Consider the following 24,956-nt stretch of genomic DNA (forward strand, 5'->3'; position numbering starts at 1 on the left):
AGACCCAGGCGGTAGCGGTTCTTCAGAGCTGCGGGATTCCATTCAGTATCCTCTGCCCACTGACGAAACTCCAGAGTATAGTTTGACCCCCAAGTGAATATTCCAGTGAGTGGTGAAGGAGCATTTCTTAGAGACGGTCTTCCCACATTCTGTGCACTTGAAAGGTTTCTTCAACAATAGGACTTTGCGGGGGCTTCTTGTCGATATCTTGGCTTCACAGTCACTTCTAATTGTAACAGTATCACAGGGAACTTTACTCCTTCTTTCATCTTCCTGGAGCTGATCATTGACTGAGTCTTTGCCATTTTGGATATTCTTCTATCCGTTCCAATGGCAGTTTTCCCTTTTCTTCCAGATATTGCAGGTTTTGGTGCCATTTTAAAGCATCTGAGATCATTTTAGCTGAGCAGCCCATCATTTTCTGCACTTCTTTATATGTTTTCCCCTCTCCAATCAACGTTATTATTCTGAACACAACGATATAAGTGCAAATTAAGGTTCTGGCAGCCTTGAAGCTTTTCCCATACATGGTCTATGCTACAGAAAAGCCCTGCGTTCATTCTTAAAAAAAGAAAATCCCATTACATCCCATTTTTGCTAAGATTCTCATGTTCTCCCCAACACTCTCCACACTTTCTCTCAGAAATGGTGCCTGGACCCAACCCAGATTAGATGATGAAGGGGACTTCAGGTAAATTTCAATGGAAAGGTCCCCCTTCCTGAAGTCTCCTGATCTGGTATGCTCTCAGCCATGATAAATATGGCATGTGAGTGTACGAGGGGCTTAAGGACGCTTTTTTTCAGAGAGTAATTTTGAGCCAAACGTTTTATCGATTTTACTTCATCTGCTGATGATCTGGCCAACACCATATTGGCTGATGAAATCCCAAGATTATGGTCAGGATAGGCAGGACACCATACACATACCATAGTCCATCATATTGGCGCAGGTTTAGCCAGATTTACCCACATACTCCTCAATCACTTTTGCAGGGTATTACACACATATGAACTTATAAAAGCAGACCTTACCCCCATTTACTTGAATATTTATGTTTATGTGTCTGACCAAAAGGAATACTTGATGTTGGTATTAGTCATCCCAAAACAATCTGCCCATGAGTATCCAACAGCTTGTATCTTGTATAAAGGGGAGATTTAATAAAAATATGAAAGCATTAACTCTTAAGCATAGACTCTTACATAGTTTAATATGTTTCTAATATGTTACTAAAACATCAAGTTAATGTGCTTTGTATCACAGACAGCACCATCAACGAGTATATTTTCTTAAAACGCCTTTATTTGAGACATAGGCTCTTTTTTCATAGGTCTTCTTGAAAAAAGACCTATGTAGGTCTGAAACATTGCGTTTTATCTGGGTCAAGAGCCTATGTCTCAAATAAAGGTGTTTTAAGAAAATATACTCGTTGATGGTGCTGTCTGTGATACAAAGGATCCGAAAATCAGTTGGTGATGGAAACTGTGAGAACGTTAATTGGCTAGTAACACCCCCCGCTAATATTAATACTCCATATTCGGTGATATATTCATTACATATCATTTGGAGTCAAGGTATTACTAGTAGAATTGATGCTATGTTGATGTACAAGTACACTGTAGGATGTTTAGGATCAAGACATCAATCTGTATTACTGAATCATTAGAGGCGAGGCTGTGGATTTTCAATTCTGACCAAGTAAAAGTTTCTCTAAAAATTCTTCCAGTTTGAAGGCCAACATGATGAACATGTGAACTTTCTGGTGATTGCGACCAGTGTTCTATGGAGATAACCTTTCTCCGTGTTCTGCATTCGAGAATCACTTTGCCGCTAAGTGAATATTCCGGTGCATGTTAAGGGAACCTCTTTTAGAGAAACTCTTCCAACAGTCTGTACATGTGAATGGTTTCTCCCCTGTGTGTACTCTAAGGTGTGTATTCAGTGTGGTCTTTTCAGCAAAGCTTTTCCCGCATGTTGTACATGAATACTGTTTCACCCCTGTGTGAACTTTATAGTGGGTGTAAAGGTTGGACTTTTGAGAATAGGTTTTGCTGCAGTCAGAACATCTGAATGGTTTCTCCCCTGTCTGCACCCTAAGGTGTATGTGGAGTGTGGTCTTTTCAGAGAAGTCTTTCTCACATTCTGTACATGTGAAATGTTTCTCCCCAGTGTGAACGATCTGGTGTCTCTGAAGACTTCCTTTTCTGGAGAAGTTCTTCCCACATTCTTTGCAGTTAAATGGTTTCTCTCCTGTGTGGGCTCTCTGGTGGTTATGAAGATAGCTTTTTTGAGAGACCCTTTCCCCTTTGGATCAGCCTCCGTTTCATTCTTTATTGTAGTCACAAGATCTTTAAAGTCTGATGGTTTCCCTTTTCATTGTCTTGGTGAAGAGTTTGGATCCATGTTGGTAATGGGCAGCAGTCACTCCTCTGACTGTGGGGGATAGGGGGCTTCTTCGTTCAAATTCTCAGTGTATCAGCGTAGGATCCATCAGAGGTGCAGACTTGTTAAGGTAGAAAGTATAATACCTTGTAACTTGTAACAGCAGGTCACGTCGCCTGACAACAAACTTGTCAGGACAATGATAGATACTTTTCTCACCAATGAAATGATTACTGTGCCAGCTAGAATCTCGACCATAAAGCAGGGCAGAAATGCTGCTTCCAATGGGGATCAGATAAGATTTGTGCAGTCACTGGGACAGAATGCTCTGTTATACAGATAGCTAGAATCTCAGCTGCCATTAAGTAGGACAGGACTGCTGCTTACAATGGGGATCAGATAGGATCTGTGCAGCCACTGGGACAGAATGTTCTGTTATACAGATAGCTAGAATCTCAGCTGCCATAAAGCAGGACAGGACTGCTGCTTACAATGGGGATCAGATAGGATCTGTGCAGCCACTGGGACAGAATGCTCTGTTATACAGATAGCTAGAATCTCAGCTGCCATAAAGCAGGACAGGACTGCTGCTTACAATGGGGATCAGATAGGATCTGTGCAGCCACTGGGACAGAATGTTCTGTTATACAGATAGATAGAATCTCAGCTGCCATAAAGCAGGGCAGAAATGCTGCTTCCAATGGGGATCAGATAGGATCTGTGCAGCCACTGGGACAGAATGTTCTGTTATACAGATAGCTAGAATCTCAGCTGCCATAAAGCAGGACAGAACTGCTGCTTACAATGGGGATCAGATAGGATCTGTGCAGTCACCGGGACAGAATGTTCTGTTATACAGATAGCTAGAATCTCAGCTGCCATAAAGCAGGACAGGACTGCTGCTTACAATGGGGATCAGATAGGATCTGTGCAGCCACTGGGACAGAATGTTCTGTTATACAGATAGCTAGAATCTCAGCTGCCATAAAGCAGGACAGGACTGCTGCTTACAATGGGGATCAGATAAGATTTGTGCAGTCACTGGGACAGAATGCTCTGTTATACAGATAGCTAGAATCTCAGCTGCCATTAAGTAGGACAGGACTGCTGCTTACAATGGGGATCAGATAGGATCTGTGCAGTCACCGGGACAGAATGTTCTGTTATACAGATAGCTAGAATCTCAGCTGCCATAAAGCAGGACAGGACTGCTGCTTACAATGGGGATCAGATAGGATCTGTGCAGCCACTGGGACAGAATGCTCTGTTATACAGATAGCTAGAATCTCAGCTGCCATAAAGCAGGACAGAACTGCTGCTTACAATGGGGATCAGATAGGATCTGTGCAGTCACCGGGACAGAATGTTCTGTTATACAGATAGCTAGAATCTCAGCTGCCATAAAGCAGGACAGGACTGCTGCTTACAATGGGGATCAGATAGGATCTGTGCAGCCACTGGGACAGAATGTTCTGTTATACAGATAGCTAGAATCTCAGCTGCCATAAAGCAGGACAGGACTGCTGCTTACAATGGGGATCAGATAGGATCTGTGCAGCCACTGGGACAGAATGTTCTGTTATACAGATAGCTAGAATCTCAGCTGCCATAAAGCAGGACAGGACTGCTGCTTACAATGGGGATCAGATAGGATCTGTGCAGCCACTGGGACAGAATGTTCTGTTATACAGATAGCTAGAATCTCAGCTGCCATAAAGCAGGACAGGACTGCTGCTTACAATGGGGATCAGATAGGATCTGTGCAGCCACTGGGACAGAATGTTCTGTTATACAGATAGATAGAATCTCAGCTGCCATAAAGCAGGACAGGACTGCTGCTTACAATGGGGATCAGATAGGATCTGTTCAGCCACTGGGACAGAATGTTCTGTTATACAGATAGCTAGAATCTCAGCTGCCATAAAGTAGGACAGGACTGTTGCTTACAATGGGGATCAGATAGGATCTGTGCAGCCACTGGGACATATTTTGTAGCAATAAAGCTTCTACAGTTCCGTAGGGTTTGGCCCTTTTTTATCTCCCGGTGTCAGAACTAACCCGATTGTATACGTATTGCTGCCCCGATGGCTACACAGCAGTTTATTTATAAAAACAATATTTGGGCCTCTGAAGCAAACACAAAGTCTGTGTCTATGAAGGGTGAGTACATTACTGTAACATTTTTTGTTTTACAGGCCCTTTAATGCTATGAATACCAGCAACATAGACTCAATGAAGATGACAATCGGTTATTTGAGAGGAGACGAGGGCTAAATGTCAGGGGCCTATCGGCTCCCAGTGGGAGAAGTACGACCAAGGAGGAAGCTTAGGGTTATAGTCCTAAAGGGGTCAGGCGTAAGTATAGTCAAATTCAGGCAAAAGGTTCAAAAGGCAGGCAGCAAGGATTGTGGGACAGGTTCAGGCAAGAGTCAAAGTCCAGGAATACAATCAGGAATAATTTAGGAACACCCAGGAACAAAGGTAGCAATTCCTATAATCGGCATCAAACCCGTGACCTGGAAGTCCTTTTATTTACAAAGTTTGCGCAGGGCGCAACGTTATCAACCTGTTATAGACAATGCTGAGCTTAGAAACCATAAACTTGTGCCCATTAACACCAAAAATTAGCATTTAACCTGGTCCTATAGAAATACATCAGCATCCATTCTATGATTACTTCAGCTTGAGAGGATATTTAATTAAATTACCCTCTTCCTATTCATTCCTACTGCATCGCATTATCTGCTTCCCATTCATTTCTACTGCATCAAATTATCTGCTTCCCATTCGATCCTACTGCATCGCATTATCTGCTTCCCTATCATTCCTTCTGCATGGCATTATCCACTTCCAAATCATTCCTACTGCATCGCATTATCCGCTTCCCAATCATTCCTACTACATCGCATTATCTGTTTCCCAATCATTCCTACTGCATTGCATTATCCGCTTCCCAATCATTCCTACTGCATCGCATTATCCGCTTCCCATTCGATCCTACTGCATCGCATTATCCGCTTCCTATTCTATCCTACTCTATTGCATTATCTGCTTCCCAATCATTCCTACTGCATCTCCTTATCCACTTCCCATTCATTCCTACTGCATCGCATTATCCACTTCCCATTCGATCCTACTGTATCGCATTATCCGCTTCCCATTTTCGATCCTACTGCATCGCATTATCCGCTTCCGGTATCTAGTAGAATTAAGTCAAAGGCAAATGGACATTTAGAGTTTTTATTGAAAATGTTTCACCACTCATCCGAGTGGCTTCTTCAGTTTAACCAATGTGGTAGGGAATGCCCAGGCGTTCTATTTAAAGGAGTGTGCCTGTCCCCTTTTGTGATGGTCAGGCTGGGTGTGGGTCTATAAATAGAGCTGTCGGGTCAGGTTTGGAGGACTCAGGTTGGGTTCAGGTCCCGCACATCACTAGTGGTGGCTCTATGTACTTCTGACTGTAGGATGGTGAAACAAGCTAAGTAAACTTGACTGAGCCACAGTATATCGTTCTCGGTGTAAAAGTAAAACTGTAGATGCTTGTAGGTACTACTCCTGACCCAGACATATTGAAGTTATACAAATAACAAACATCATAAAACACAACCCAATTAGATCAGCAGCCAGATGGGATAATCCCATGAAGGTAGGAATAGAAAAGCTTGGCTCCTTCTGTCAGATCAGCTAGTTGTGGCAACACGTGCTGATGGCAAAACATTTCAGATTAAGGGTATAGCCTAATATTTGCATTGAAGTGGGACTTCAGTCACAATGGCCAAAATGATGCCTATGGGTAAGAAACTTCCACATCAACCAACAAGCATGAACCTCTTACATATGAATGACTTCTTGTAAAGCCCACTTCTTAGAGTCCTGCTCGGATCCAGTTGGGCAGACCCATGCCCAACCGTGACCCACTAAGCAAGAGTCAAACCTTCTGGCCCTCTATAAATTCCCCCTCTTCTGGGCGGACTGAAGTGACGGAACTCCGGTGGTGGATCAAACTGTTTGGGGGAAATAGTTACATTTAACTGCAGGTCTCTAACAGGAGTTGGGGGGAATGCAGCCTGCAATTGGCCCGAGTTCCCATGCAGGATACTCGCAGACATCTTGCATTGTCAAGCGACAGTGGTCTGACCTCTTCTAACAACCTCTTCTAACAACATAGAAGAGTGAAAACAAATTACATTATTTTGTGTTGATCCTTTATTGCAGAGAGAGAGACAGGGCCTAGTCAGCCAGAAAGGCCAATAGGGTGAGGAATCTACACGTAGTCTAAGGCAGCAGCCCAATGCCAAACCCCTCCCACACTGCACCTTATTGGAGTGGTTCAAGGGGGGGGGCGCATGCTAGTGCAGAAAGCTTTATTGTGCTTTTGAAATTTAAAGCTACAAGAGGCAGCTTTTTGCAACCCCTGGTAACTGCCTGCTCACTGCCACCTGAGGATCACATCTTGCCTCATGACAGGAACGGCCTGGACTATAGTGGGTGTTATGTCACTGTTTTTATGCACAGTATTTGTTATAGACCAATCTTCTCTCTAATTCGTTCTCAGCTGTATGTGCAACATGGCCTCTAAATTTGTGTGCCCAAAGGCTCAGCTTAATAGAAACACTGGGGCAGACCAGTAATTGGACCCCAAAGGGAAACCAGAACTCAAGAAATCTGATCCTGACTGTAAGCGCTTGAATGACCAAGTGGATCTACGGCAAAGTGAACGAGGTCTCAGTGTGAAGAAAAGTTACCATTTCCATTGCACACCTTTCTATATCTCAGTAACACCATTTAATTTTGTTGCGATGAGTTTTCGACAGAATAACAGGTGGTGACACACGCGTTATCACAACATGTCAGCAGTGAAATCTTCTGACCCTCCTGCTTGAAGAGATACAATTCACGTTGGGTGAAACGTTGGCTTTGGCTGTCACTTTCCCTGACCCGGCCACATTTGGCTGTGAATTTGCAAGGACGCCTGCCAAGTGCGGGTTTGCAAGCTAACACCCCTGTGATAGGGAATAAGGCTAGGGCTAGATGACTGCGGATTTCAGTCTGCGTTTCCAGGAACCCGCTCCCCTGCTCTGCCTGCAGCTGGATGCATAGCTTCTTCTCGAGTACAGGCAAATGCGGCGGATTTTGGAACCGAAATGCGATATTTTGCCCTTTGTTCCGAAATCCTCACTGCCTTTAGAATACAAGGAAAGCAGCAGGACAGCAGACTATCCGACCGCGGAGAATCCACAATTGTCTCCATTGTCTGGCCCTAGACTATGGTGGCCAAACACCAGATAGTCCCACACAGTATCTGAGGAATCGATCCACAGGTTGAACCAATAGATATTGTATGGATGGCCAAACATGTGCATGGTCACCTTGTTCTTTTCTCTCTCTCGCCAACAGCCCTGCGTGATCTGTGCTTGACGTTATTCCCCAATGTGCAGTTTGTGGTGCTTTGTAAGGTGAATCTTGCGGGTGAAGCCCTTCCCACATTCTATACATTTAAAAGGTTTCTCCCCGGTGTGGACCTTCAGGTGTCTGCGAAGGCTGCCCTTTTCAGAGAAGCTTTTGCCACATTCCATACAAGTGAACGGCTTTGTCCCAGTGTGAACGATCTGGTGTTTGCGGAGGTTGCTCTTTACAGAGAAACATTTCCCACAGTCTGGACACTTGTGAGGTTTCTCCCCCGTGTGAACCTTCAGATGGGTGTGAAGGTGAATCTTCTGAGCAAAGCATTTGCCACATTCTGTACATGTGAAAGGTTTCTCCCCCGTGTGAACTTTAAGGTGGGTTTGAAGGATTCGCTTTTGTGAGAAGCTTTTCCCGCACTCTGAACATGTGAATGGTTTCTCCCCTGTGTGCACCAGTTGATGTATTTGGAAATTGAACTTTTTATTGAACTCCTTGCCGCAGTAAGTGCAAAGGAGAGGTTCCTTGGGCGTTTTCACGGTCTCAGGAGAATCGATGTCCTCTGAATCCGACGAGCTTTGGGCCATTGACCAAGAGTCCTCAGAGTTATCTTTCTCAACCTTTATCTGTAAGATTTTTAAGTTGTTTATTTTGACCCCCGGAGGTATAATCTCTAGACCATTCTCATCGATGAACGTGACGCCGGTATTTTCCATTGCATCCAAATAATCTTCAGAATATGGACAATCTTTTTCCGACATTATTGGGAATATTTCTGGTTCAGCTTCTGGAAATGAAAGCCTTTTGGCCGAGTTATTATATTCTTTAGGGTACAGCACTTCATTCTCCAGTTTCATGTTTCTTGGTGCAAGCACTTGAGTCCTCCCATCGCTAAGGTTTAATACATTCTTCAGATGATCTTTAGAGCTCAGCCGACCTTTCTTGGTCTTCATCTCTGATGCTTCTGATTCAGCCTCTTTCCTATTAGCAGCAGAAAATGATGGTGTTTCGTCATTTATCGTGATTGGACAATCACTTGGGTTTGTTTCTTTTCCCTCTGACCTCCCCTTTTCTATTTGTGGATTCATGTTGGCAACATGCAGGGAGGGCTCTTGTTTGTAAAGAGATGAAGCTCTGTTATTATTCACATCAGTGCGTATGATCCAATGGCCTGTCATGGTAGAAAACAGTATAAGTGCATTAAAGAAGACATAAGTATAAGTATTCAAGAAGACATATATATCTGATTGGTGAGATCCACCTAATATTGTAAGTTTAGTGCTGTCAAGTTTATTATATTATATGTAGTGGGCCAATGGCTCCACAGAAGTCATTGTATGGTGTGGGGGCCATAAAAATCCTTTGGAGGGCCACATGCGGCCCTTCAGTTACACATCCCTGTTGCAGGCAATACTGAATAATATATAGTGCTATATTAATATTATCTTTATTGGAGCTCCCTATAAATCTGCTACAGTTGTTGAGTTTCAAATGAGGGGTGGGCGTGTCCTAACGGTCCCTGCCAGAAGCACAGTAGGAGGGGGACAGCCAACCAAAGCTCTGCAGTCTCACAAGGACAGACAGGCTTTGGTTCCCTATCAGGTCCTGCTAGCTGCTGATTGGTTCCTGTCCTACACTTCGGTGAACTGAGTGCTGCCAGCTCCCCTGCACAGCCTGGAAAAGGAGGCAGCAGAAAACAGAACCTAGGAGCAGGACTAGTAGGGCTAAATAATGAATGTAAATGTCAAAAGTGCTTAGAATGGCCCCTCATCAATTTTACATTCACTTATTTTAAAGATTTACTTATCCTTTAAGGGTTTGACCTTCTACAATAGAGATCACATCTAGGGATGGGCAAATTTGACCCGTTTAGTTTCGCCAAAAATTTGCCGCCGGCGAAATGTCGCCAACGCCCCTTAAAGTCTATGGGCGTCAAAAAATGTTGTCGTGAGGCGAAATTTTTTTGACGCGCTTCTTTTTATTTTGACGCACAATGCCATACAAGTCTATGGGCGTCATTTTTTCGGCAAAACAAGGCGAAAAAATTCGCCCATCCCTTATCACCTCCCCATCTTGTCCAGACCGTCCAGTCTAAGCAAAATGTATCTCAGTTTGATCTCAAAGAAAAAAAAAACCTATTAAATATCCATAACATTTCCCTACTGATACTATACTTAGGGCACACTGCCCATGTGGGCTGACATACGAGTTACTAGCAGTAGTTGGCAGGTTAGTAACCAGCAGCTGTCTAGGTTCCAATTGTACTACCAGAGTTTCAGTCCCCTAAGTGAGTATTACACAAGAACTGTAAGGGGCAACACACTACAAATATCTAATTCAATATATAATTCTGGAGAGATGCAATGGTGTAACTATAAATGTTGGTCTCATAAAGTGTCACCTGCAGTTCTGCCACATGTCTGTAGGTGGGTCTTGATACTGTGGCATCACTGATCTTCCTGCTTCTTTCTAACACTGTTTCCTTCTGTTCTTGTCACTGGAGGTTGGAAAACCAGGATCATATTCAGCATCTCTTCAGTTATTCCTACGGGAAATCCTGCAGCACAACGAGAGCCTCAGGTGAAGTCATTTCCATAAAGTAATTCTGCAGCAATACTGTGACCCAAAGCAGACTCTGCATTAAATCTACTGCTGACAACAATCTACTGCATTCAGGTTTCAAGGAAACATATAAGATAAATGAAAAAACCCTAATTTTGTAGGCAATTATGAGTAATAGATGGTGTTGCTTTTACATGGGCTAAACATTAATATTATCTTTAAAAATAGCCTCTTAATTGGAGCTCCCTATAGATGTTCTCTGGTCCCTGTCTGTGTTTCAAATGAGGGGTGGGTGTGTCCCTGCCAGAAGCACAGTAGGAGGGGGACAGCCAATCACAGCCCTGCAGTCACACAAGCACAGACAGGCTTCAGTTCCCTATCAGGTCCTGCTAGCTGCTGATTGGTTCCTGTCCTACAGTGCAGTGAGCTGAGTGCACAGCCTGGGAATTCAGGGAGCAGCAAGTGGAAGAGAAGGGAGGGATTATTAGGGTTTTTGCAGAAATATTCAATAAATCAGCCTGAAACATTACTTCTTTAAGCACAATTCTAAATGAGTATAACGGACTGGTACATTCTTATGCTTACAAAAAAATCTTCTTTAATTATATAAGCTATGCACAGGGGCTGTTTATGAGGGACATAATGGGAGGGGTCTATGTAGAAGGGGAGGAGTCGAGAGGGAGGAATGGCTGATACTAGAGAGACAAGTCACTCAGTGTATATACAGGCCAGTATATAAGCTATGCACATGGGCTGTCTATAGGGGACACAAGGGGAGGGGTCTATGAACAAGGGGAGGAGTCCCACAGATGAGGAGAGGGAGGAATGGCTGATACTAGATACAGGCCAGTATATAAGCTATGCACATGGGCTGTCTATAGGGGAGCATAAGGGGAGGGGTCTATGTACAAGGGGAGGAGTCCCACAGATGAGGAGAGGGAGGAATGGCTGATACTAGATACAGGCCAGTATATAAACTATGCACATGGGCTGTCTATAGGGGAGCATAAGGGGAGGAGTCCCACAGATGAAGTGTAGACGGTGATTGGCTGTTAGTATGAGGCATCTCTGTGGATGAGGTGACGGATCATTTCTAGGTAAAGCCGCCCCTGGACTCAATGTACAACAGCCAATAGGAAGTTGTCCTGTGGCTTTATTCTCTGCCACCTCAGTGCAGCACTCACCTGTATATGAGAACAAACTGCCGCCATTTTCCCCGTTCCCTTCGGGAGCGCGCACAGCTGTAGCAGTGGGCGGTGCAATCGCTAAACCCAGCTCCCCGCCCCCTCTCTTGTCATAGAGCGCAGCGGTCACGTGGCACAGTGACGCCCCTAGCCGGAAGTGGGGCAAGACTTGCAGTGTACGCGCTCACGCAGTAAAGGGAAGGTGGCAGAGTTTTTAACACAAACCTCTTGTTTCTCCGGCGGCCGACACCTCCAACACGGTGTCCCACACGCTCCTGCCCCAGTGTCTCATCAGTAAAACCGAGGGCGATGTGACTACTGCAGCCCTGTCTTTTATTTCTGCTTTCAGGATCCAGGACACGATCACTTCCCCTTTATGTGAGGGACCTGCTGCCTGAAGAGATATTTGCAGCAATAAACAATTGCTTGTAGGCCAGTAGTAAAGTCAATTCAGTCTCTAGGCACATCCTATATCTTATATTATTCTATTTTGTACAGACATCCTCCCAGTGATTACTTTCTGCCACAGGCCTGTGTGATGGACCATCAGCCCTTCTGACTCACACTCAGACTCCAGGACTGATCTGCCCATTCCCAACATGGATCCGCCGCCTTCACTGATCCAACCAAGGAAGTTACAGGAGGAAAATGCATTGAAAAGAAAGTCACCTGGAAGTTATAAAGAAAGAACCAGCCGCAGAGATATTACAGATAAAGACACAAACTGGTCTCTCAGTATCATGTGAGTACAATGAACAGAAATGAGTTCAACCAACTGATGGGGAAAATCTAGAGTCTGTGGTTACAGATCTGGGCCTCCAATATGTTCAGGTATCTCTAAAAATCATTATAAAAATCATTATAGCAGAAACAAACCCTTAAAGGGGTTGGTCACCTTTGAGATAACTTTTAGTATGACGATGAGAGTGATATTCTGAGACTATTTGCCATTGGTTTTTAATATTTGTGGTTTTTGAGTTATTTAGCTTTTTAGTCAGCAGCTCTTCAATTTGCATTTTAAGCAGTCTGGTAACTAGGGTCCGAATTCCCCTAGCAACCATGCACTGATTTGAATAAGAGACTGGAATATGAATAGGAGAGGCCTGAATAGAAGTCATTTGTTATTTTTAGAAGGGAACAGCGACGTCCTTTTCTAAGCTGCAAAGAATCAGAAGATAAAGACATAACTATAGAACTATAAAAAATAAATAATTAAAACCAATTAAAAAGTTGCTTAGAATGGGTTGTTCTATAACATACTAAAAATTACTTTGAAGGTGAACCACCCCTTTAATAAAAAAAAAACCCTACCCTAAATACACCCCCTCCCCTCCAGCCTACCTGCCCTCGGACAAACGCCCCTTAGCTCTTTACTTACCCCTTCGTTAGGGTTGCCACCTTTTCTGGAAAAAAATACCGGCCTTCCTATTTATTTAACTTTTTTCCCTATTAATAACATTGGGATCACAGACCTTCCTATATATTTATCTTTATTCCCTATTAATAACATTGGGATCACTGACCTTCCTATATATTTATCTTTATTCCCTATTAATAACATTGGGATCACTGACCTTCCTATATATTTATCTTTATTCCTATTAATAACATTGGGATCACTGACCTTCCTATATATTTATCTTTATTCCCTATTAATAACATTGGGATCACTGACCTTCCTATATATTTATCTTTATTCCCTTTTAATAACATTGGGATCACTGACCTTCCTATATATTTATCTTTATTCCCTATTAATAACATTGGGATCACTGACCTTCCTATATATTTATCTTTATTCCCTATTAATAACATTGGGATCACTGACCTTCCTATATATTTATCTTTATTCCCTATTAATAACATTGGGATCACTGACCTTCCTATTTATTTAACTTTTTTCCCTATTAATAACATTGGGATCACAGACCTTCCTATATATTTATCTTTATTCCCTATTAATAACATTGGGATCACTGACCTTCCTATATATTTATCTTTATTCCCTATTAATAACATTGGGATCACTGACCTTCCTATATATTTATCTTTATTCCTATTAATAACATTGGGATCACTGACCTTCCTATATATTTATCTTTATTCCCTATTAATAACATTGGGATCACTGACCTTCCTATATATTTATCTTTATTCCCTTTTAATAACATTGGGATCACTGACCTTCCTATATATTTATCTTTATTCCCTATTAATAACATTGGGATCACTGACCTTCCTATATATTTATCTTTATTCCCTATTAATAACATTGGGATCACTGACCTTCCTATATATTTATCTTTATTCCCTATTAATAACATTGGGATCACTGACCTTCCTATATATTTATCTTTATTCCTATTAATAACATTGGGATCACTGACCTTCCTATATATTTATCTTTATTCCCTATTAATAACATTGGGATCACTGACCTTCCTATATATTTATCTTTATTCCCTTTTAATAACATTGGGATCACTGACCTTCCTATATATTTATCTTTATTCCCTATTAATAACATTGGGATCACTGACCTTCCTATATATTTATCTTTATTCCCTATTAATAACATTGGGATCACTGACCTTCCTATATATTTATCTTTATTCCCTATTAATAACATTGGGATCACTGACCTTCCTATATATTTATCTTTATTCCCTTTTAATAACATTGGGATCACTGACCTTCCTATATATTTATCTTTATTCCCTATTAATAACATTGGGATCACTGACCTTCCTATATATTTCTCTTTATTCCCTATTAATAACATTGGGATCAACCATCCTTCGTGCATATTCTGCCAGCGGAGTTCACGGGCGCCATCTTCAGCCGCTTTGGTAATCTTCGGAATGAGACCGGCATATCGGCACATGCGCAGTTGGAGCAATTTCTGTTTCACGACAAATTGCCCATGTGCCGAAATTTAGGAAAATTGCAGAAGCGCCAGTCTCATTCCTAAGATTACCGAAGCTGCTGAAGATAGCGCCTGTGAACTCCACTGGACAGAATCTGCACAGAGGGGTAACTAAAGAGTTAGGGGCATTTGCCCGGGGGCAGCTGGGGTGAGAGGGGTCTATATTGGGTAGGGAGATAGGGTTTTTTTTTTATTAAGGGTTTGTTTCTCCTTTAAGGTGCCAAGAGCTTTTAGTCCCAGATCTGAGATATTAGAGATTAAGATAGAAGATCCGGACTGTAATCTTTATCAGAATGTAATTAAAAGTGCAGCAGTTCAGTTTAGTTAACAGCGCATCATGGAAGAGGAGGGCTGCTTAAACAGTGAGTACAGTGGGGAGTCAGGCCTTAGTTAAGCCACTCCAAAGCCCACCAGCCATAGGTTCTAATCCTTTGAATACAGACAGGGAACAGTTACAAAATTGCTGCCTTGTTACAGTGGCTAAAACCGCACAGACCAACTCGGACCTTAAATCCAACGTGACATACGAGAGCTGCCCCGCAACCTTGGCCTCTTCACATATTCTCTGTTGTAAATGTGGAAGAAACATTTCAGGGAATAGTGCGATCCTGACACACCTCTGCTCCTGTACCTGGAATGCGCGTGGGAAGCACTTCAGGAAGAAATATCACTTTGTGATACATCCGCAGATCCACACAGGAGAGAAACCCTTCGCCTGTACAGAATGTGGGAAAAGATTCACCTCAACACTCACTATAGGATTCACGCAGGGGAGAAGCCATTTACATGTACGGAATGCGGGAAATGTTTCTCTGAAAAGACTACACCATAAAATCCACATGGTTTAGAGAGATTTAACGTGAATAATGTGCCTTTAGTCCCACAAGGAGATACTGGGTATAATCATATTTACAGTTTTCTAACCCAGCACAAAGAGCTCTGCTTATTTGTCAACATCGGGATGAGCCAGACCACGTTCACTTTATCCGATGTTATTTTCAAAGCTCATTATTTAAATATGACCCTGACTGCTAACATCAAATGTTTGTTTTAAAAGCAAAATTGCTAATATACAATCATTAAAATAAAAAAATATATTTATGTGTTTTTGAGGGTATATGAAGCAGTTCCATCTACCAACCAGGAGATAAGCCCACTTCATTGCTGACTCTAGAAGAAAAGCTCAATATAATACATTTTTTATTTATGGAGCTGGATCTATGGTAGGTTCCTGGGGTGTGAATTTGATTGCCTGGGATCGGTTATTTTTTACTAATTGTAACTTTTATTTTTTATTGGCATTTTTCAATAAAGTACAAATCAATTTAAACATTGCTTACGTTTTGGCATTTGTTACATTTTAAATACAAAAAGGAGGGTTGTGGATGCAGTCCTAAGGCTAAGTTAAAATGTGTTTAAATCCAATGGAAGTGCTACTGACTTGGCCAAATAATCAATGCACATTCCCTGGTCCCCTATCTAAGTAATTCAGTATAAATGCAAGTGCATTTAAGAAAGACAGGGGTTTTTAGTTATAAAGTTGATAAGCCACGTCAAGGTAAACCCCACACGGTGGTCCCTAACTTGTTTATAAAGGATCTTCTGCCTCTCTGCATAGTAGCATTACTTGGAGTAAGTGTCTCCTGAACCTTGGCTCCGGTTGGAACCGTGTCTTATCAACTTTATGATCATAATTTTGTAGCTAAAAACCCCTGTTTTTGTAAACACATGCACTTGTATAGATACTGAATTACTTATGAGACAGGGGACAAAGGAATGTGCATTGATTAATTGGCCAAATCAGTAGCACTTCCATTGTACTTGTACACATTTTAACTTAGGAGTGCACCCACAACCTCCCTTTTTGTATTTGTTACATTTTAGTAAGAAAGCTCAGTTATGAGCTGTGGATGTTTGTGTTTTACAATCAAAATGTACCAACAACAAAAAATTCTATTTGCAATTAGACATACAAACATATCAAACTGTGCATATTTGTGCAAATGGGTCATTTCAGGTAACTAAAGATAGCAAGTCCTGGTGTGGGTAGTTAAGATGAGGAGGCTATTCTAAGCACTTTTGTCATTTACATTCATTTATTTTTTATTCCAAGATATTAAGGAATACATGTGCTGTTAATATAAATGAATTTTGTTACAACAGCACCACCTACTGATCAGTTTCTGACTAGTCTGACCAGCAAGTAGTCAAGGAAGTTTTCAGGAGAAAGAAAGAGGCTGCTCTGATGTTCTTCTGCTTAGGAAAGGTTTGAGAGATGTTTTAATTTTGTTGGAACAAAATTCATTTATATTAACAGTACATGTCTCCCTTGATATCTTGGAATAATGAATGTAAATGACAAAAGTGCTTAGAATAGCCCCCTCATCAATTTTACATTCACTTATTTTAAAGGTTTACTTATCCTTTAATTTAAAGGGCAGTATGTTTAGAATGATCTAACATAATAAAAATAACTGATAAAATTCTTCTGTGGCCCACCAGCACATCTGTTCCTCTAGTCTGACACCTAGTTTATCACTACTGCAGCAAACGCCACTGATCTCTATCTAGCAGTGAAACCCCACAAAACGCCTGTAACCGAAAAAATTTTTGTAGTAAAGTAGCAAATCCAGTACAAGTAGTTGCTCAAACATTGATCCCTTCCCCATTATCTACCCATGACCACTTGTCAGTTTTTAAACATATAATAAATGGTCACCCCCAGAAATTCCAGCACTCACTAGCCAGTGAGCAAAGATGCTGAGGATGGAGTATCCAATGGCAGAAGCTAGTTTTTGTACCATTGCACACTCGAAGGCAAAGCAAGCAAGTCCCTCAACCATCAAAAAAAAAAGTTACTTTTTGGAAAGCTTCTTCCTATGGTGCCATTGGTTGTACAGGCCAGTATGGAAACATGACAATTAGAGATAAAACACATACAGGTCACATTGTCTGTTATACACTTATGCTCAGGGTTTGAGCATCCCACTCTTGTACAGCTCACCAGCCGTGGGAAGAATTTCTCCATATAAGAATACACAGAAACGACTCCCAACAGGTTCTTTATAGGTTTATTATTGCACAGGCCTTTGGATTACAACCAGAGGAGATACAAAAGAGGAGCAGATGCATAAACAAAGAGAAGATGGAGCAGCCTTTGGAAACCACCGACTATTAAATGATCAATAGTACTAACACTCAGGCTGATCCAAAAGGGAAACACATTCATTCAACTAAGGTCATAGCTTGTGTTGGACTACACGAAAATGTATTGTGCGCCTTTAAGTGGCCTCTCAGACACATATATGGGAGGAAACAAATTGCACAGATAAAATACAGTAATATTCACATCAGCAAGTTATAACTAAATAGGTCCCAGTAGATTTCTAAAGGAAAAGAAACAACCCTCCATATAACGTTTTGCTACAGCCAGGGAAGCAAATAAAAGCATGGACATGGCCACTTCTGTTCTCTTTTCATTATACTTTTGACAGGTTAAGAATGTGCATCTCATTACAGACATCTGCTTGCAGGATCCATGTTGCTTCACGTTAATATTGCTTTAACCATAATAATATATAATAATGATACAACAACTTGCATACACACACATTTTTTATATATATATATATATATATATATATATATATATATATATTTGATACATATATATATTTGATACATATATAAGTATAATTGATACAAGAGTGCTGCATTGGTAAGACAATTTACAATTACACTCAGATACCTGTCCTTTAGTGATCTGCGTGTCGGGGATTTACCTGCACCCACCCATGCCTGACTTCCTTTTATAGACCTGCGCCGCCCCGTCGATGACGTCACAAAAGGGGCAGGGTGAGCAGGCGCAGAGTCTATAAAAGAAGCCAGCATTTGAAGAGTGCGAGGACAGCCCGACCCGCGGGTATCTGGCTGGCCCGCACATCACTACTGTCCTTTACATTTGTGGTCCCATCAGAGGGTACCGGCCCTTAAGGAACAGTTCAGTATAAAAATAAACTGGGTAAATAGGCTGTGCAAAATAAAAAATGCATCTAATATAGTTAGGCAAAACTGTAATGCACAAAGAGCAGACCGTAGTACTACTGTCTGCTCTTTGTAAATTGTCGTTTAGTAAATACACCTCTACACAAACCTGATCAACTAATTGCAAGTTATAAACTGTGGGAATAACCTTTTGATCTTGGCAAAAATGTAATGTATAAAGGCTGGAGTGAGTGGATGTGTAACATAATAGCCAGAAAACTACTTCCTGCTTTTCAGCTCTCTTGCTTTCCACTGATTGGTTACCAGGCAGTAACCAATCAGAGACTTGGGGGGGGGGGCAAATGGGCCATAACTGTTGCTTTTGAATCTGATCTGAATCAATTGCAAACTCACTGAACAGTTATGTCCCATGTGGGCCCCCTTATAGGCACTGACTAACTCAGAGATAGAGAGCTGAAAAGCAGGAAGTAGTGTTCTGGCTATTATGTTACACATCCACTCACTCCAGCCTTTATACATTACATTTTTGCCTAACTAACTATATTAGATACATTTTTTATTTTGTACAGCCTATTTACCCAGTTTTTATTTTCACACTGAACGGTTCCTTTAAATGAATGTTATTTTTTTTTTAATGATTAAACTTTTTGGTTCCACGCTCCTCCAGTTTGCCACTGAAACCATTACCTGATTGTTACCAATGCTTGCAACCAGGCAGCGGCTTGACTGGAATAATGAATCCTTGTGAAACAGAAATACCCATAAGCGTTTCAATATGCACAGTTATTACAAAATAACATTGCAGCACTGCATTGGGCCCAAATTATGACAATAGTGGTCAGCTCTGAATGTGAAGGACTGGGCAGTAAATATACAACAGATCAGAGATGTCGGCAATCACCACTATAAAGGCATATATTTTATTTGGGATTACTGGTCCTTGAATGTAAACAGAGATACCACCATGCTGTGTAATGAAGCCTTGTGCTGCTGCTGACAGGCTCCGTGCCCACACCGAGTGTTCATTCTAAGAATAGAAGAACCTACTGAACAAGAACGTAGCCACAAAATAACATGTAGCGTACTAACTGCCCTAATACCTATTGTATTCTTTACCTGACAGTTGTGCAAAGGAATCTGGGGGCAGATCTGATATCAGTTTTGTTCTGTGCTATGGAAACACTTGTTCCCTAAGTAAAAGATACACAAACACAAATCAGTAGATCAACCAAATAATGAATAAATAACATCGGTTAAAAATCACATTCCAACAATTTCTAACTAGAATATAAAAAATGTTTTACAGCAGTTATCACTTCCCTCATTCCCTGATTTGTGTCTCGTGACCCTTAAAGGATAAGTAAACCTTTAAAATAAGGGGGGCTATTCTAAGCACTTTTGTCATTTACATTCATTATTTATTTTCTTTTTATTCCAAGATATTAAGGGAAACCTGTATTGTTAATATGAATGGATTTTGTAACAACAGCGCCACCTGCTGGTCAGTTTCCCACCAGTCTGACCACCAAGTAGTCAAGGAAGTTGTCAGGAATAAGAAAGAGGCTGATGTTCTTCTGCTTAGAAATAAAATGAGAAACCTTTCGCACATCTTTCCTAAGCAGAAAAACATCAGAGCAGCCTCTTTCTTTCTCCTGACAACTTCCTTGACTACTTGCTGGTCAGACTGGTGGGAAACTGACCAGCAGGTGGCGCTGTTGGAACAAAATTCATTCATATTAACAGTACATGTATCCCTTAATATCTTGGAATAAAAAATAAATAAATAATGAATGTAAATGTCAAAAGTGCTAAGAATAGCCCCCTCATCAATTTTACATTAACTTTTGTTTTTTTAAAGGTTTACTTATCCTTTAACCGCTTCCATTATAACCTAGTTCAGCAAAACGACATGATTGATAAAATTACAGTTGCACAAAAATATACCACCTTTTAAGGGGGCAACATAACAGGGTAAACCATAAGGGGGTGAGGCAATGCCACTGCAGTAGTCGTATGTTTTAGAAATACAACAGCTAAAAGCTTCGGCCCTGAGTCAGATTTTGGAACATACAGTTGGTGTGAAACAGAGTGTGCCCAGCTGAGGGTAGCATTCCTAAATATTGCCCCATTCAAGAGTAATAAGGATTACAGTATTGATATGGTCACATGGGATTTTTATATAGATGACAAGGAGGTGCCCGCCTATTTGTTTTTGGATCGTTCAGCACAATCCAGGGAGGCGATGTTGCTGGAAGCAGTGACCAGGTGGATGAGGCTGATGAGAGACTTGACGAGAGAGATTGGGCAGCACAGCCAGACGATGAGACGGAACAAACCAATGGCACCAATGGGACCCAGGATGACTGTGGAGAGAGGAGCCAGTTAAAAGGCATACAGTATTATGTAGACAGTAATATTTTGAGGCAATTTGTTATTGGCTTTAATATTTTTTTTTGTAATCGTGTTTTTAGATTTATTTATCTTATTATTCAGCAGCTCTACAGGTTATGATATCAGCAACCTAGTTGCTAGGGTCCAAATTACCGTAGCAACCATGCATTGATATGAATAAAAGAGGCCTGAATAGGAGTAATAAAAATTAGCAATCACTTTACATTTGTAGCCTACATAGCATTTATTTTTTTAGTGACCCCTTATGAAAGCTGGAAAGAAGGTAAATAAGTAAAAATGAAGGCCAATTAAAAAGTAGGTTAGAATTAGCCATTCTTTAACATACTAAAAGTTAACTTTAGGGATGCACCGAATTCACTATTTTGGATTCAGCCGAACCCTGAATCCTTTGCGAAAGATTTGGCAGAATACCAAATTGAATCCTAAAATGCAAATTAGGTGTGGGAAGGGGAAAACATTTTTTACTTCCTTGTTTTGTGACAAAAAGTCAAGCAATTTCCCTTCCCGCCCCTAATTTGCATATGCAAATTAGGATTCGGTTCAGCCGGGCAGAAGGATTCGTCTGAATCCAAGTCCCGCTGAAAAAGGCCGAATCCTGGCCAAGTCCTAAACCATATCCTGGATTCGGTGGATCTCTAGTTAACTTATAAGGTGAACCACCTAATAAGCAGGGGGGATTTTAAGTGGTACAGTCAGCTCCAACATGACTTTCTCTCTGACCAATTTGGAAGTATTAAATAGGTTAATGCATACTGCCCTGGGATTACTAAACTCTGGCCATCTGAATACACATCCCCCATAGGCAAGCAGTAAGATCACAGATAGCGCTTACCCGATGGTCCCTCAGTGAAGTTCAGGAGATACAACATACAGTAGAACAGCTCATTCCCAGCACACATGAAGAACAGCACCGGCTATGAGAGACAAAGAGACACAGTGATCAGCAGTGTCACATGACCAAATACCTATAAGAATGCAGGTCAAGGTGTTAGTGCATAAAGGGAGGGCAGGACTCAAACACTTACCCGTGAGGTGTAGTAGAGATGGAGCACTGGGTTCCCAGCCAGGTTGATGGTTTTATGGCTCTCACTGCCCTTTAGAATGGAGCTGATTGAAGAACAAAGACATTAATTCATTACAATTATCTTACACTTACTGGGTTTATCTATTAAATACAGAAGAGCACTGGGGCCAGCACAAAAAAAAAAAAAAAAAATTCTGATTTATGACTCATAATTCTGATTTTTAATCTCATAATTCTGATTTTTAATCTCATAATTCTGATTTTTAATCTCCTAAATCTTTAAAATCAAAATTATGCCTTTTATTCTCATAATTCAGATTTTAATAATTATGACTTTTAAACTCAATGTTAAAAGTCATAATTTTATCTTTTTAAAGTCATAATTATGAGATTAAAAAAAATCTGAATTTCAATTTTTTAAAGGAGACATATAGGATAAATGAAAAAAACCCTAATTTTGTAGGCAATTATAAGAAATATATGGTGTTGCTTTTATATGGTGTTGCTAAAAATTAATATTATCTTTCAAAATAGCCCTTTTATTGGAGCTGCCTGTAGATGTTCTCTGGTCCCTGTCTGAGTTTCAGATGAGGGGTGGGTGTGTATTTGTAAAACAGCGTTTATGTCTTTCCGCACTGCTGATTCTCACTTTTAAAACAATGCAGAGAAAGCTACATCTCCAGCCAGGGAATGTGTAAACCTGGAAATGGCCCCATATATATGTGTTAGTGTGGGAGCTGGTAAATGGGGAGATTACAGTACACAGTGGGTATGTAGTCATACACAAGAGTGGGCAGTGCTTATCATACAGCTGGTATCTCTTGGGTGGGGAAATGTTACCTGTGAAGGTGCAGCCAGTGGCTGGCGATGTCCAGGCTCATGCTAAGCTGAAAGAGTAATGTGTAGGAAGGGTAGAGAAGGGACAAGTTGACAAGTAGGCACATGGTGGCACATCGATCTGTCAGCATATCCAGCATGGCTCCAAACTTTGTACCTAAGAGACAAATAGTCTTTATAGAGAAGCAAGGCAGCACCACTTTGTTTCTATGTCACTAGTCTAGTGTTTTGTTCCCTCTGACCCGGTTAACCATAGGGTATGCTTTATTCTAACAACCAGCTCTCCAGTGAGACTACTCCGATAAGACGGGCCAGTCCTTCCCTAAAGAGCACCCACGTCTTCTCAGTGTGTCTCCAACCCCCACACTCACCCTGATTGAGCAGTCGAGCCGCGTGTCCATCGAAGGCGTCCAGCAAGCCGCTCACCAGGTAGAATGTGGAGGCCATGACGGGGGAGGTCGGCATGAAGTAAAAAGCGATGAAGGCAAAGACGATGCGAGCGTAACCTGAGGGCGAGACAAGAGGTTAGTGCTTATAGCGGGACACACAGTAAATGGTACGACTCAGGTGAGGACCCCCATAAATTAGCCAAAGTGGTTTTGACCATTGAGCTGCAGAAATGTGCCCAGGAGAGATGTAACAGCTCCATGACAACGTGTTTATCCCTTTGGTCCCTGACTGACTGATGTTGCTCCACATTTCATTCCTATTCCTTCTAATCCCCAGCTTGTGGCTGTTGGCTGATACTGGGCCCTATAAAGCAGCTGAAGGGCCACAGGTTCCAGCAGGAGGGCTCTGAATAAGGAAACTGCCCTGGCACTACCCCAATACCAAGTCTATGAAGCAGCTGATTCATATACACCCACCATACTGAGTCCTCCTCGGATCCCCCGTCACACCGCCCGCCCCACTCACCAATAAGGTTGGGCACAAACAAGAAGATGTTTTCCTGAGCCATCTTGTTCCGTCTTCAGCTCCTACTGACGTCACGGCTCCCGCGAGCCTCCACTTCCGAGGGGCGGGGTCGAGCTGTCGCTCGCACTGACAGGTGGGCGTGTGTATCACAGGGAGCCGTGCCTCGGCTTTAATCAGAGAGAGGAGTCACGTGGTGGATAGAGCGTCTCCCATCTTGTGGTAAAGTAGGCTAGACTGACAGCTTTGTGACGCTATTTTCATTTTCTGTCCTGTTGGCAGTGACAGCTGCAGGCTCCGCCCCGGATAGGGAAGCTGAGGAGACAGTGGCAGCCATGAGCATTTGACTTATAGCCGCAAAACAAGGGTTTCCTGAGGTAAAGCTGCTGCATCTGGGAGCCAATTTCCTCACTTCTTCTTTCTATTTAAATACCAGGCTGATATGTTGGTTCTATGCCTAGGGGTGGCGCCATTTGCAGAGCAGGGCAATAAAGGGCAACTAAATCCTCACAGAAATGCATGTCTCTGTATAAAGCCTGTGTATAAAGTCTGTATAACAGCCCAGTGCTCTGACTCCCACGACCCAATGCCACAAATCACGGAGCCCTGTATGACAAGGTTTTGTGGGCCTCGCGCATCCTCACACCACAGTAAAAAAAAAGCCACACAAACCTGGGCACCAAAACATGAACAATAAAAACCCATGGGTGGCAAGGGTTCCCCGTACAAGTTAAAAAACCACATCAATGGCCAGGGAACCCTATAGAAGATTTAAAAAAAACTGGTGGTCAGGGTTTTCATTCATTCATCAAAAATAGCATTGCGATAAGAGGAACTTACCTTAAAGGAGACATTTGTGTAAAAAATAAGAATGTACCAGTGTATTTTACTCATTTAGATATAGAAGAATTGTGCTTAAAAAAGTAGTTTCAGGCTGATTTATTAAAAATTTCTGCAAAAACCCTAATAATCCCTCCCTTCTCTTCCACTTCCTGCTCCCTGAATTCCCAGGCTGTGCACTCAGCTCACTGCACTGTAGGACAGGAACCAATCAGCAGCTAGCAGGACCTGATAGGGAACTGAAGCCTGTCTGTGCTTGTGTGACTGCAGGGCTGTGATTGGCTGTCCCCCTCCTACTGTGCTTCTGGCAGGGACCGTTAGGACACGCCCACCCCTCATGTGAAACACAGACAGGGACCAGAGAACATCTATAGGGAGCTCCAATAAAGGGGCTATTTTTAAAGATGATATTCATTTTTAACACCATGTAAAAGCAACACCATATATTACTTATAATTGCCTACACAA

General features: G+C 41.8%; 2 protein-coding genes across 3 annotated transcripts; both read right to left on the bottom strand.

Annotated features, from left to right (window-relative positions):
- Positions 1-1,426: 1,426 nt before the first annotated feature.
- Positions 1,427-11,638, bottom strand: LOC108704281 (gastrula zinc finger protein XlCGF26.1-like). Its single transcript, XM_041578126.1, has 5 exons — positions 11,533-11,638; positions 10,188-10,343; positions 7,805-8,957; positions 6,318-6,387; positions 1,427-2,312 (listed from the first exon to the last, which is right to left on the bottom strand). Exons 3-5 carry the CDS (start codon positions 8,872-8,874, stop codon positions 1,821-1,823), a joined length of 1,632 nt encoding a protein of 543 aa, XP_041434060.1. The 5' UTR covers positions 8,875-8,957; positions 10,188-10,343; positions 11,533-11,638; the 3' UTR covers positions 1,427-1,820.
- An 8,588-nt stretch (positions 11,639-20,226) lies between these two features.
- Positions 20,227-23,808, bottom strand: cdipt.L (CDP-diacylglycerol--inositol 3-phosphatidyltransferase L homeolog). 2 transcript variants are annotated; one of them, XM_041578223.1, is made up of 7 exons: positions 23,652-23,808; positions 23,108-23,242; positions 22,740-22,893; positions 21,901-21,982; positions 21,708-21,789; positions 20,635-20,826; positions 20,227-20,599 (listed from the first exon to the last, which is right to left on the bottom strand). In XM_041578223.1, the coding sequence occupies exons 1-6, from the start codon at positions 23,692-23,694 to the stop codon at positions 20,666-20,668; spliced, it is 657 nt and encodes a 218-aa protein (XP_041434157.1). In that variant the 5' UTR covers positions 23,695-23,808; the 3' UTR covers positions 20,227-20,599; positions 20,635-20,665. The 2 variants fall into 2 exon arrangements, with proteins under 2 accessions (XP_041434157.1, XP_041434156.1); XM_041578222.1 differs by lacking the exon at positions 20,227-20,599 and having other exon boundaries at positions 20,621-20,826.
- Positions 23,809-24,956: the final 1,148 nt, after the last annotated feature.

This window comes from Xenopus laevis, chromosome 9_10S (genome assembly GCF_017654675.1).
Source record: "Xenopus laevis strain J_2021 chromosome 9_10S, Xenopus_laevis_v10.1, whole genome shotgun sequence".
Taxonomy (NCBI): Eukaryota; Metazoa; Chordata; class Amphibia; order Anura; family Pipidae; genus Xenopus; species Xenopus laevis.

Coding starts and splice junctions, on each gene's coding strand:
- cdipt.L (XM_041578223.1), bottom strand. CDS start 23,694: ATGGCTCAGGAAAACATCTTCTTGTTTGTGCCCAACCTTATTG. Junction 21,983..22,739: donor CACTGGCTGCACCTTCACAG/GTAACATTTCCC, acceptor TTCTTCAATCAG/CTCCATTCTAAAGGGCAGTG. Junction 21,790..21,900: donor ATCTCTACTACACCTCACGG/GTAAGTGTTTGA, acceptor TGTCTCTCATAG/CCGGTGCTGTTCTTCATGTG.
- LOC108704281 (XM_041578126.1), bottom strand. CDS start 8,874: ATGAATCCACAAATAGAAAAGGGGAGGTCAGAGGGAAAAGAAACAAAC. Junction 6,388..7,804: donor AAACTGCACATTGGGGAATA/ACGTCAAGCACA, acceptor TCCCCCAAACAG/TTTGATCCACCACCGGAGTT. Junction 2,313..6,317: donor AATTTATAGAGGGCCAGAAG/GTTTGACTCTTG, acceptor AACGGAGGCTGA/TCCAAAGGGGAAAGGGTCTC.